The 12,542-nt window shown below is 35.9% G+C and overlaps 1 protein-coding gene across 1 annotated transcript; it reads right to left on the bottom strand.

The window, feature by feature from the left end:
* Positions 1–9,043: 9,043 nt before the first annotated feature.
* Positions 9,044–10,474, bottom strand: LOC122671941 (MYB-like transcription factor EOBI). Its single transcript, XM_043869430.1, has 3 exons — positions 10,282–10,474; positions 9,828–9,957; positions 9,044–9,728 (listed from the first exon to the last, which is right to left on the bottom strand). The coding sequence occupies exons 1-3, from the start codon at positions 10,439–10,441 to the stop codon at positions 9,077–9,079; spliced, it is 942 nt and encodes a 313-aa protein (XP_043725365.1). The 5' UTR covers positions 10,442–10,474; the 3' UTR covers positions 9,044–9,076.
* Positions 10,475–12,542: the final 2,068 nt, after the last annotated feature.

The following is a 12,542-nucleotide window of genomic DNA, read 5'->3' as shown; positions in this document are numbered from 1 at the left end:
TTTTCATGTAATTGAGCTTTTTTACTCTCATGTACAATTGACCATATTCTAGTTGCACCTTGTAAGCTGTAAGTAACTTATAAGTGGTTGCCATTAGCTATAGTTTCAAACCTTCCCAAGCACGGTTCAAGGCATGGTTTAAAAACAAAAAAGGGTATCGAGACCGGCTGATGCTGATACGAATTGAAGAATCAGGCCGAATCAGGCCGATTTGCTCTCAATTTCAATAGAAAGATCATTTATTTGGATAGATTTAGCCTTAGAATTGTTCCACTGATACCAGATTGGGCATGTATCAATATCAAACATAGTTGATACCGATACGTCCGATTCGATACCGTTTTCTAAAATCATGGTTCAAGGTACCAGTATCATATTGGTAGTATCAAAATGATACATATCGGTATTGGTACCCCCATATCTGACCGATACGGTAATGGTGTATCGGTCTGTATTGAGGACAAAATGGTCCAAAAAAGTGTATCCAACCTCACCCTCAACCCCCAAATGAGGGCAAAAGTGTCCGATATAGACCGTATCAACTAATCTACCATGTTCCCAAGCACAAAAAAAAAAAAAAAAAAAAAAAAAAACTCTCTGAGAAGGCGGCATAATCTACGCCTCTTCACATGGTTTTTTTTATCAATTCTTTTGAGGAGAGAAAAAAAATCTTTACAAAAGGGCTTAGGCTATCCCGCTTGCTCGGAGAACCCTCTCCCTTCCTTTTTTTTGAATTCCTATTTATCATGGGAAACAGGTTTGTAAAATGAGAGACAAGACTTCATAATTTGGGACTATACAGTCCAATCATATCTTATGTTAATTAATCACAATTAACATTGCTAGCAGTTTTATTCTCAAATGTCCAAACAGAGAACTGTGGGCTTCTTCTTCCTCTGTCATAAGTAATAAGACCCAAACAAATTAACCACAAAACAAAAAAATTAACTGTATATTTCTCTTAATTTTTACTGAGATAATGGTATTTACCATTGGTTTATCTTTTCTTTGTATCTCTCTCTTCTTGATTAGCAACAATCAAGATCAATCCCCATCCATGCCTAACCTTGGGATTGAAACTCTGCAAACTCAAATTTCTCATCTCATCCATTCTTATAAACAGTGACTTGGAATGCACCATTTCCCATTAACATATCCATAATTGTGTATTATAAAGAGAAAAGCAAAGAAGGTGATGGATAACCATCAAAGAAGTTATGATTAGCAATATGAAATACAAAGTTTAATATAAGAAAATCAATGTAAGAAAGCAGAAAAGTGAATGTTTAGTTAAGTCAAGATAGTTTCATCACCGTGGATCGCGGGGGCGTAACAGTCACAATTAATCACAGTTTTTTGAATTGATCATACTTATCAGTTTCTAAATGTAAAATATTACTGAATCATTGTAATAGTTGATAAAATAAAAAAAAAGAAGGATGCATTAAGTTCAAAAGTACATGTTTAAGTACTGTTTATCCAATCAAAATCCAGCAATTAAGCATAAAAATTTTCAATCCAATCATCCAAGTTAGGTATTGAAATAGGGTACCTCACACCACTAGCATTCATGTGGTTCCTCTTCTTCTCTACTTTTAATTGCTTAGAAGACTTGTTCTGCTTAGCTTAGTTATGTCTTCTTAAAACCTAACACACCAAGTCACCAACCTTAGTTTCAATGACATGAGAAACCACCCCCCCCCCCCAACTCACCTCTCCCCCCCTTCTTCTCTCACCCAAAGAGAGAAAAAAAAAATGATCTTTACTTAAAGCAGAAACCCAAGTTGAGCATGAACATAATTTGTTCCGGGCAGGAAAGATCTACTAATTATTTCAAGTAATGACCTAGAAATTGAGATTTGAGAAAGATGAAAATTGGGGCAAGCTTTTATTGTTGTATAGCACATGTGAGTGTGGTGTTTGTTAGTTCATAAGAGGCATTTTATTCAGTTTCTTTCATTATAACCTCTAATGCAAGCAAGGAAGACAAAACAACAAATAAGAGACACCAATCAAATTAACCCAAAATAGTTAAAAAGGGAATCAAAATAAAAATGCACATTCATGTCATTCTCTTCTATGCTATATTTTCCAATTGTAGTTGGTCCAGATATGACTACACTCATCTGTTTTCATTTTTGTGGGTTATGTGTTTGTCATATTAGTTCCCAATAATTTGACCTAATAGTTGAGGCAAAACAAGATTTAGTATTGTTTAATGTCCATAACTACAAAAAAAAACAACTAACACTCCATATAACCAAGCCATGGTCGGGTGCCTACTTTTGTCATATGACAGATTAGATTGGGTTAAATTTTTGCAGACACGTAAACCCCAAGATCTCTTGCTAACGTGTGAATTGTCAAGTTTCAACCTAAATGGAGTTTTGCCGTTGAAACAAAGTATTGAAAATTTAGAAGTGATCCAATAATGGTTGGACTTTTGGATCCGGTTCCTCTGCAGGGAGTGCCTAGGGGGCATCCAACGGTTGGGTTGTGCCGCACACCAGTCAGCCGTGGGGATGTGTGCAACGCAGCCCAACTATTGGATGCCCCCCTAGGCACTCCCTGGAGAGGAGCTCAATGCTTGGACTTCGAGTATGTGTGTATGGACATACATGGGAATGCATATCAAAAAATGTTAAAGTAAATATATAAAAAAAAAAATCTTTACTCACTGATGGACCTACCTATGTTAAGTCCCACTATATTGAGGCTATCTCTTAGGTAGCTATCTAAAGGTCAAAATTTTCATTTGTTTCTTCCACGTGGTAAGATTAGATGTTACAATCAAGACACTTACCTAGTCTGTGGATCAAAGAAACTTTGCCACATAAAAATTAGGGAGAAGAAAGTACACACACTCTTACTCAAGAGTGTGTACTTCTTTGTCAAAGTCTCTCTTTTTTTCTCTCTGGCTCTCCTCATTAAATATATGAATCTCTTTCTTTTCTCATTAAATATATTGTTTCACTCTTTACTATTAACTTGACATGTAAGATGTTGATATAAGCAAACAATGTATAGCTGCTTTTCCTTAAAAATAAAATTAAGTTGAAAGAATGCTGTTTGGTCATGTGGCCGGGCTCTGTGTCAATATTGGAGTCAATGGAAATACGTGCCCAAGCATCCAACATGGAAGGGGCAAGATGGTCATTTCTCCATCCTCTATGAGAATTTCCAAATTCCAACCAATTTAACCATTGAAAAAACCAGTTGCCATTATTAAGCAGTCCAGTACTCACAATCTACAGCTTTAACAAGCAACTTCCACCCCCAATTTTCGTTTTATTAGGTTAGAATCACTGTTCTCAACAGCTCCCCCGATGACCATGACGATGACTGTGATCACCGTGACTGTGACACTGACTGTGACACTGTGACACTGACTATTCAGTAACTAATGAAGGTAGCGTGTCATATGTTCTAATGAACTTTACTTTACTGTAGAATGCTAACGGTTTCAGAATCCACTGTCACCAACCAAACTCAACCATGTGCGAAAGACGCGTGTTATGACACGTCTCTGTCGGTAAGGGTACCAACCGGTCCGATCTGGTCTGTTTAAACGGTCTGGTTTAATAGGTCAGGCCTAAACACATTACTATAGTCGGGCTTTACGTATAGAGAACTAATTGAGTAATCATACTATGAACGGTCCGGTCCATAAATGGGCTAATCAGTTTATCAATGGTCAGACCAATCTCAAGTTTAAACCGATCCATTCAGGTTGAGCCAACCAATGCGGTTAAACTTTTGACACCTCTAGACTGTAGCCGTCTGGTAAGTTGTTGTTGGGCTTGGGCCGGATGGAGGTATGAGGGCCCAATGAGTTGACGGTGGTTACAAGATCTAGAAAACATCGAAAGGGAAGGGGGCCCACTTACCCAATCACCGACGGAGCGTTGAAGAATTTAAAAAAGAGAATAAATACAATACAAAACCCTAACGTCATAGTGACGTGTCGAAGACCTGAAAGCCGAGTCTTCGAGTACTGGTGGATGCCAGTTGTTTTTTAAATTCTTTTCTCTAATGATTTCTTTTCGTTAGAAAGTTGACGTGGCAACGAAAGAAATTCACGACTTTTTTTTTTTTGGTGAACTCATCAAACTCTTTTGCAGTTCAACCGTTGCGGCTGTCAGTGCTTCAGTCGAGGAAGCCTAAACCATAATCTCAATTTTTTAACGGTGACACGTTGTGATCTTAACTTCTTCTACGGTGGGGACCACTTTGGAGGCTTTGGAAAGCGGCACGCGGCCACAAACATAGATTCCGCCGCCATTACTTCTCTTCCCCCACCTCCTTTTTTTGTTGTTTTTCCAATCTTTTCCACTCTCTCTTCCATATCACGTTTTCCTTCGGTTTCCAATATCTTTACTCGCACTTTGCTTGCTTAGATTCTTGTTTTATTTTACTCATCTCCCACCCCTCCCCCTTTCCACTTTTACATTTTTTTTTGCCATTTAAGAGGAAAAAAATTCCTCACCACGGCAATGTAGGGATGCTCCCACCTAGGTCTTAGGTATCGGTATTGGTATTGGTATTGGTATTGGTATTGGTAGATTGATATTTGTATTAATCGATGCAATTACAAGTCGACCATATCTGGCCGATCGAACCGTTTTACCACTCATCAGTGCCTTGGTTTGTTGAAACATTTTATCAATAACGTATATGGGAAAGAAATCGCTAGTTGGGCCTCTAGAGCTTGCAAGCACGCGTTCGCCAATAGGAGCGCACACACAAGCATTGCCCTAGACAGGATTTCTACCTTTCCATAGAGGTAACATAGTACTTACGTATATTTTTGTGTCTAGACACAGCCGCACAGGAGCCACATGAACCTCGCAATCAGATAGCATTCTTTTCCCTCATTGTGTATATATATCAGGCATATGGGCCCTTTTTTGGAAAACCTCTCCTCATGTCATGATTGGTGTAGGATAGGTGATTCCTCTTACATTATTGGTAGTGAAAATATTCTCTTTTTTTTTTTAATGCGGAATCTCAAGGAATATATTTACGAATAAACCTAAGGTCTCCTTCTTCAATCATATCAGAATCAACCCCCAAAACACGTCTCAATGCATATTTAAATTCCTTAATCAACTTTTAGCATAAAATAATCAATTGTTTGTTTCCAATCTTCTAACCCATGAGAGTAACTTGGTATGCACCATGTTTTCAAAATAAGGATTTATATAGACAACACAAGTCATGGTATGTATGTACACACAGGCATTGTTTGGAATGCATTATTTACACTTTAATATTATAGTAGATATTAACCTTTTCACATGGTAAAATATCTTATCTGAATTATTCCCCCCCCCCCCCAAAGAAAATTTTTTTTTTAAACATCAAAACACATTAGACCTTAATAAAATTAAAATTTTGTCTTATTTTGGAGAGGGTTTTCCACAATGCGAGTGCGGGGAAGAAAATAAAAGAAATATTAATGGTGGTTTTGAAAAAAGTATCATTCACATGGGATACACATATTTAATGTAACCAAGTGAAAATAATATAAAATCTCACATAAGAGAAAATTGTACACTAAACGTAGTGGGAAAGTTTTCACTTTCTTAAATTAAGTTCTATTTATTTATAGGCAAAAATTGTGTAAAAGGAAACTTGCATGCACTATCAAAACAAAAAGTCAAGAATCTGATTAATAAGGTTTCTTTACACAGTTTTTACCTATAGGCTCCGTTTGTTTTGACGTAAACTTTACTTGAAAATTTTTCCTTGGTATATTTTACTTCATAAATGAAAAATTTTATACGTTGAAATTTTTTTCAATGCTTTTTTCCATCAAAAAACAAACATTGGAACACTTCTCAAAATGTAAAATTTTTACAGTGAAAATTTTACTTTTCTAGGTAAAATTTATGCCGAAACAAACAGAGCCATAGAGATTTAAGACATATTATAGATGACCGAGCATAATAAATATCAAAATAAATTTCTAAAAATCGTGCGAAAGGGAGCTTCTTTTTCTTTCTTTTTTAAGAACTAATAAATACACGGTTTAGGAGTTAGTTATCATTCTTTGCTTCTCTTTTTATTCTAGTAAATTTTTGTTTTAAAAAAATTACTAACTCAACTCAACTTAGCCTGCTTATTCCAACTAAATGGATTGGAATTTTTTTTTCTCCAACCAGCTCTATTCAAAACTATACTTGATACCTTTTTTTGGGCTAAAGGCCATCAAGAATATAATAAGAGAAAGAAAAAAAAAGAGAAGAATTTACAGATTTAACGTCTAAGCATAACTAGATGAATGCAAAAAGTATCCCAAAAGAAATTTGGGATCCTACCTTCGGCATTGCCATTAGTAGGAAACCAAATCCCTAAAACAAACTAACAAGAACTAATAATCAAAACGATATCTTGGATAGGATTGAGTGTTCCGAATCAACTCGTTTCACACATGATAAAGGAGATTCGAAAAAGCTTCAGAGGTTCTATGAGTAGCCGCTTCTTTAGCAAGGATGTCTGCCACCCCACTAGCCATACTTAAAATTAGCTCAAATTTGCTTGTTCCTTATTTTATCTTTACAGTTTGATCACTCATCCATCTCAATGACCTCATTTTAACTACATTAAATTTATTTACATGTTTTTCACTGGTCTATACATTGTTACAGGTCATATAACCGTTCTATAAAATTTTCCTTCGAGATGTAAAGGATTATGACACACAAGACTCCAGCTATAACCACCACTTCAACCATTCTATTTTGATTATTTGTGCAACATCATCGTCTATTTGTCTTTCTTTATTTAGACTGAACTTAAATACCTAAAATTTCTCTTTGTCGTATCTCTCTATCATCAATTTTCACCACACCTCACTTTCAATCGTATTGTTACAAAAGTTACACACCATATGATATGTTTTTGTTCTAATTATCTTAAAAAAATTTAATCCCAAGGTTGATCTCTAATTTAATTGCATTTATAATTGCTTTTGTTTCATTCACCAAAACAATATCATCAACAAAAGGCTTACATCAATGGTTCTGATCATGAATGTCTCTATCCAACTCATTTATGATTAGTGTAAACAAATATGGGTTTAAATTTGATCCTTATATAATCCAATTGTAATTAAAAATTCATTAACCTGCCCCTCCCCTGGTTCTTACACTAGTCATTACAATATGATACATTTTTTTTTAACTATGTCCACATTTACTAGAAACACTTTTCTTCTCTAATATTTCCACATTAACTCTCTAGGGATTCTATCATAATTTGTTTTTTTTAATTCAATAAAGATGATATGAAGATTCTTCTTACATTCTCTAAATCTTTCAATTAGTTCCATAAGCAAATAAATAGTTTTAGTTCTTTTAAAAATTAAGGCAAAAAATCTCCTAGTATAATGGGTGGGACAATACCTAGACTAAAGCCCCTACATAGACCACATAGAAAGGTGTTGTGTTAGTTCTGACTGTTGGATAGATGGCACATGATATAGATTCGCCATATGTCAAATTTCGTGGTCGAATTAAATCTAGTATCAGATCTTTCTTAATTTTTTACCGGGTTTTTTAGCTTCATCTAACCTACCATGACAAATATAGTCATGCGGACTAAGAATTTAAAGAAAACCTTAAACTCCTCAAATTCTTATATCATGTTTTTTATGGGGTTTAAGAAAGATAAACATAATTTTATGAAATGTGTCTCAATAAAGGGGAAAAAAAAAAGGTAATCTATATTTGAATATATCTAAAATCCTCCAACAATCTAGGAAGTTAACTTCTTTTTTTTGTTTGGGTGCAGTTGTCATGGACCTATTAGCCATCAAGGCCCCACAAGGAGACAAGAGAAGACCCACAAGGGATCAATATGGTACCCACATGGGTTCTACTTCTTGGAAAGCAAGTAAATGTGGACTTAGTGTCGCTAAAGAGACTTGAACCCCCGATTAAGCTCCTAACATAGTTCTCCCAAGGGAGTAGCAAACCATTCAGCATGTTCATAAAGGAAACATTCCTCATCTCACTTTCTCACAATTTGGAACCCCAAATACTCCATTTGGGTTAATCAAATTCATTCTAAGAGGGACTAGCTGAATAATTATCACCTCCAATTCATGGGCACCTCCAATTCTTCTAATAAGGGGGAGTGGACCTCACCTTGAGCAGTGTTTTCGGGCAAGGGATAGGGTGATCATTTCCGCCCCCATGTGAGGAATTGGAGGAATTGGAGCGGACACCTCCAATTCCTTTTTCCCTCATTTATTTCTTAGACAGAATGAGAGAGTTTTTTTTTTTTTTTTTTTAAATTCTGTTATCCATTACCACCCCATAAGCTATTAAAAAAACATATCACATTTTTAACTGAAAAACTTAGTTTAGTTTATAGGAGAAGTGTCCCAAGGCACTAAATATATTAATTAAGTGCATTTAATCATGATCTCCAATAAATGGATCAGACCAGAATTGCTGAATAAACCATCGAACCGAAAATTGACCAGATTACCATATCAAAATAGAAACGATCAAGATAATTTACTCTTCTTGTAGTCTATGTAACCATCCTTAATTAATTGCTGATTAGAGTAAACTTGGATTAATGGGCTTGCACCATATGTCAATCATTGTCACTCTGCTTTCTAATTCATAGAGCAAATTGTTTTTAATCTGGCCGGTTCAGACCCAAATGGGCTATGTAGTTTCAGAAGAATTCCATTGTCTAGATTAAAAGAGACAGAAGTGAAAGATAGTGGATTTAATTATTATTCACAACTTGAACTATAAATAAAAGAACAATTTTAAAGTTCTAATTGCAGAACAAATTTGATCTAAAATGTTACAAAGTCAAATTAAAAGAATGAGATGGGGTAACCTCAACGTACATATATAGTTCCCCTTCTCCCAACAAAACCAAACACCCCCAAAAAAAAATTGGAAAAAAAGAAAAAGAAAAAAATAATAATAAACAGTAACTGTTGTTGTTCTTGACCAATTGAAAGATTAATTCTCTTTCTTTAATTGGATTTTTCTTTCCTTTTTCTTCTTCTAATAATCTAAATCGTCCAAACTCAGATCCTTCTTGGTGATTAGCTACTGCTGTAAAACCAAATGTCATCTCCATTCCACAAATTCTCTGATACGTCTCCACCATCTAACCAGACATTATTGTTGCTGCTGCTGCTGTTCTGTTCAATTGCTTGGAAATCCAACCCATGATTGAAGTACGCAATTGGGCTAGTTAAACAATCTGCATAGCTGCCCTGCATCGATCCTGATTGGAATCCATCACTGCAATTGGTGGGCGGAAAGTTGTAGTAATCTGTGGTTAGGTCTGAAACCGGAGAAACTTGAGTTCCAAACAAGTCTGAAGAAGCGGCGCCGCTGCTGGAATTCTCCTCCGGTGTGAAACTTGGGTTAAACTGTGCCACAACCCCAAATTCTTCGTTTCTCGACGTGGGCAAGATCTGTCCTGTGACGAAATTGTTAGGAAACTTGGGATTGTTTGTGATGTGTTGAGTAGTGATGGTAGAGTTGGTCGAAGTTGAAGAAGCTGAGGCCGCTGCTGCTCTGATTCTCTCAACCAACCTTGGCATCCATACTAAACGCATAGTGTCTTTGAATCGTTTGCTGTTCACGTCACATTGGAGTTGTTTTGCGTGTTTCTGAACTCTTGTTCTCCAGTAATTCTTTATCTCGTTATCTGTTCTTCCAGGCAAGTGTTGAGCGATTTTTGACCACCTATAATTAATCAAAAAAGGGTAAATAAGATTAAAATCAAACAACTCTGTAACTTATAACAGAGGTGGAGAGTAATTGGAAAGTTTTATGAGATTATACCGATTCCCCCAGCGAGAATGAAGTTCCAAGATTAATAGTTGTTCTTCAAGGGTGATGTTTCCACGTCGAACATCTGGTCGCAGGTAGTTTAACCATCTCAATCTACAGCTTTTCCCAGTTCTTTTCAGACCTGTTTCGATTCATTCATTAATTTCATCAGAATTGAGAATTCCACAACTCAAGAAAGACAAAAAAGGTTGCTTACAGGGGTTTTGGTAAAGTTTCCAGAGAACCCACTTGCTCATATTTTATTTATCAATGTTGTTTTCTTAAACCCATTAATTATCTTGGGTTTACCCAAAAAGCTGCTTCTTCAATATCCAAGAAAGGAAGAAAAAAAATAAAAAATTTATGGGTTTTGGCTCTCTGGAATCTCTTTTCACAAAACCCAGTTCTGAAAAAATCAAAGTTAAACAGGAAAACTAAGAAGAATTGGAAATTAGTGTTGTGTTACCTGCGTAACGAGCGAGGGAATTCCAGCGACCTTCACCATGATTAGCTATGTAATTGATGAGTATGAGATCTTCTTCAACAGTCCATGGACCTCTCCTGAGGTCCATCATATCTTCGTCACTTTGAGTTGCAGAGCTGCAAAGTATACCATTAACGTCCATTTCTCGAATATGGAGAGTTTGATTGATTGGGAGATCGAGCACGAGTTTGATTAGAACTTAGAAGAGCTGTTATTAATACAGAGGAAAGGAGAGAGAGAGAGAGAGAGACGATAGAAAGATTGATTGGATTAAGTTGAAGAGATAGAGAATGAAGTTTGGGCCTTTTATAGAAAGAGGGATAGAAGAGATGGGAATAGATTGAAAATTATTAAACAGGTGGCATGTGAGAAAACACGCAGCTAAGAAGACTAAATTAAACCATAAGCACAGCACTAAACACTAGATTATTATTAATTAATTAAACTGATGGTAAGTTTGAGGTTTTTGAAGTTTGACGCTTTGACTTTCCACGTCTCCCTTCTTATTACCCTTTAAGAAAAAAGAAGAATAAGAAGAAGTAGAAAATTTAACAGAAGAGAATTCCGTCAGAGAGTGGTTTTATTTTTCTTTTTATTTTTCTTTTCCATTCTCTAAAAACAGTTTTGGGAAAAATAAAGAAGTGATCTTAGAAACCCAAGCTCTAAGAATAGAAGGAGGGATGACACAGGTAAAAAGGACGTCAGAACCAGGTTTTGGCGCATATATGCGAAAGAGAGTACTTTACGTCACAATGCATATTGTGGCATGGCCCACTTGGGGAGGGGAGGCTGGGAAGGGGGGGTTGTATCCAGGATTATTCAAAATTAAAGATTTGGGATTGGAACCTCATGCCTATTCTGATGCAATATTTTAAAACACATGTGTTTAGAGGTATTGGGTCGGGTTATACCGTGAACCACCAGGGAGAAAGAGGTGAGGTCAGTGAAGAGATCTATATAACGTGGAAAAAGTTTTCGATCTGCAACCCATGATGAAAGAAACACCCAGAATCTAAGGGTCCTAAATACTCCATCTCCCTATTGTATGAAGTCGATAATACCCTTCACTATTTCCAATTCCTTTTCCATGCCATCCAGACCTGAAGGAATATTCGGTCCATATTATGTAGTGTAATAAGATTGAGAAACATAGCCGTAGGCTTTGGCCAAACCATGTGACCTTTGTGCTTTCTTCTTCTCTGTTCTTTTTTTTATATTTATCATGTTCAACATAGAGCTCAGATCTATTTGTGTCCCTCCTTAAGTTGTATATTCACATGTAAAGCCAGATATGCTGGAACTATCTGTGGTGTGAAATATTAAGATGTTGAAACTTAGAGAGTTATAGTTTTATATTGGTTTATTCAAGTCCTTAGTGTCTTCATATACTTGAGGAGCCTTGAAGTTTTGGAGTGGAGCCTCCAACAACATGTAGATCACAACAAAGTTTTTAAACGTAGTTGGTTTGGATCAGCCATTGGGGATCCTGATCCAATCACAATCGAAATCGAATGATCCAGTCTGATCCTAAGTATCAACTAGAGCTCATCATCTAGAGATCCTAATGATCAACTGGTCCAATCCTAATATTTGAAACCATGCAAACAACAATTCATCACATATTGATTCAAAACCAAGGTTCAAGCAAGTAGAATCAGCAATTGAATAGGGCTTCGTTGATTCTAATTTTGATTCAGTCAAAATTGGTCAAAACCAATTTTGAATTGGTTGGAATCGGCCTGAATCTTAGAAATCCCAAATGAGTCAACCGATTCAAATCAGTTGGCAAGATTGGATATAGTTGGGACCCTTTGATAGGCCATCCATCAAATGTGATCATCTATTCAATTATATAACCCACTACGTATGGATTTTCTCCCTTAATTTTTCAATGGTTCTCTTAATTTCACTTGATAAAATTTTCAGCGAGAACTTCTTTTAAATCTCTATAATTACTAATTAGGATGCTACATTGATCAATTAAAGATGATGTGGAAAATATGTTCATTAATATTATTATTATTATTATTATTATTATTAAATCCCCACATGATAGTTATAGATTTAAGATGTGATGAGAGGGGGTCTAGAAATATGGTGTGAGTGAATCTTACTCCCTTAAAATGATGATTAACCGATTTTACCAAAAATATAGAGGGATTGAGTTCTCTTTTACCCACGGTGAAGAAAGAATCTCAAATTGATGATTGGATGGGAATCCTGAAACATTATCGGGTTTACCT

Source organism: Telopea speciosissima, chromosome 8, assembly GCF_018873765.1.
Source record: "Telopea speciosissima isolate NSW1024214 ecotype Mountain lineage chromosome 8, Tspe_v1, whole genome shotgun sequence".
In the NCBI taxonomy this organism is placed as follows: domain Eukaryota; kingdom Viridiplantae; phylum Streptophyta; class Magnoliopsida; order Proteales; family Proteaceae; genus Telopea; species Telopea speciosissima.
Note: the sequence above shows the minus strand (reverse complement) of the source record. Positions and strands in the feature narration are given on the sequence as shown.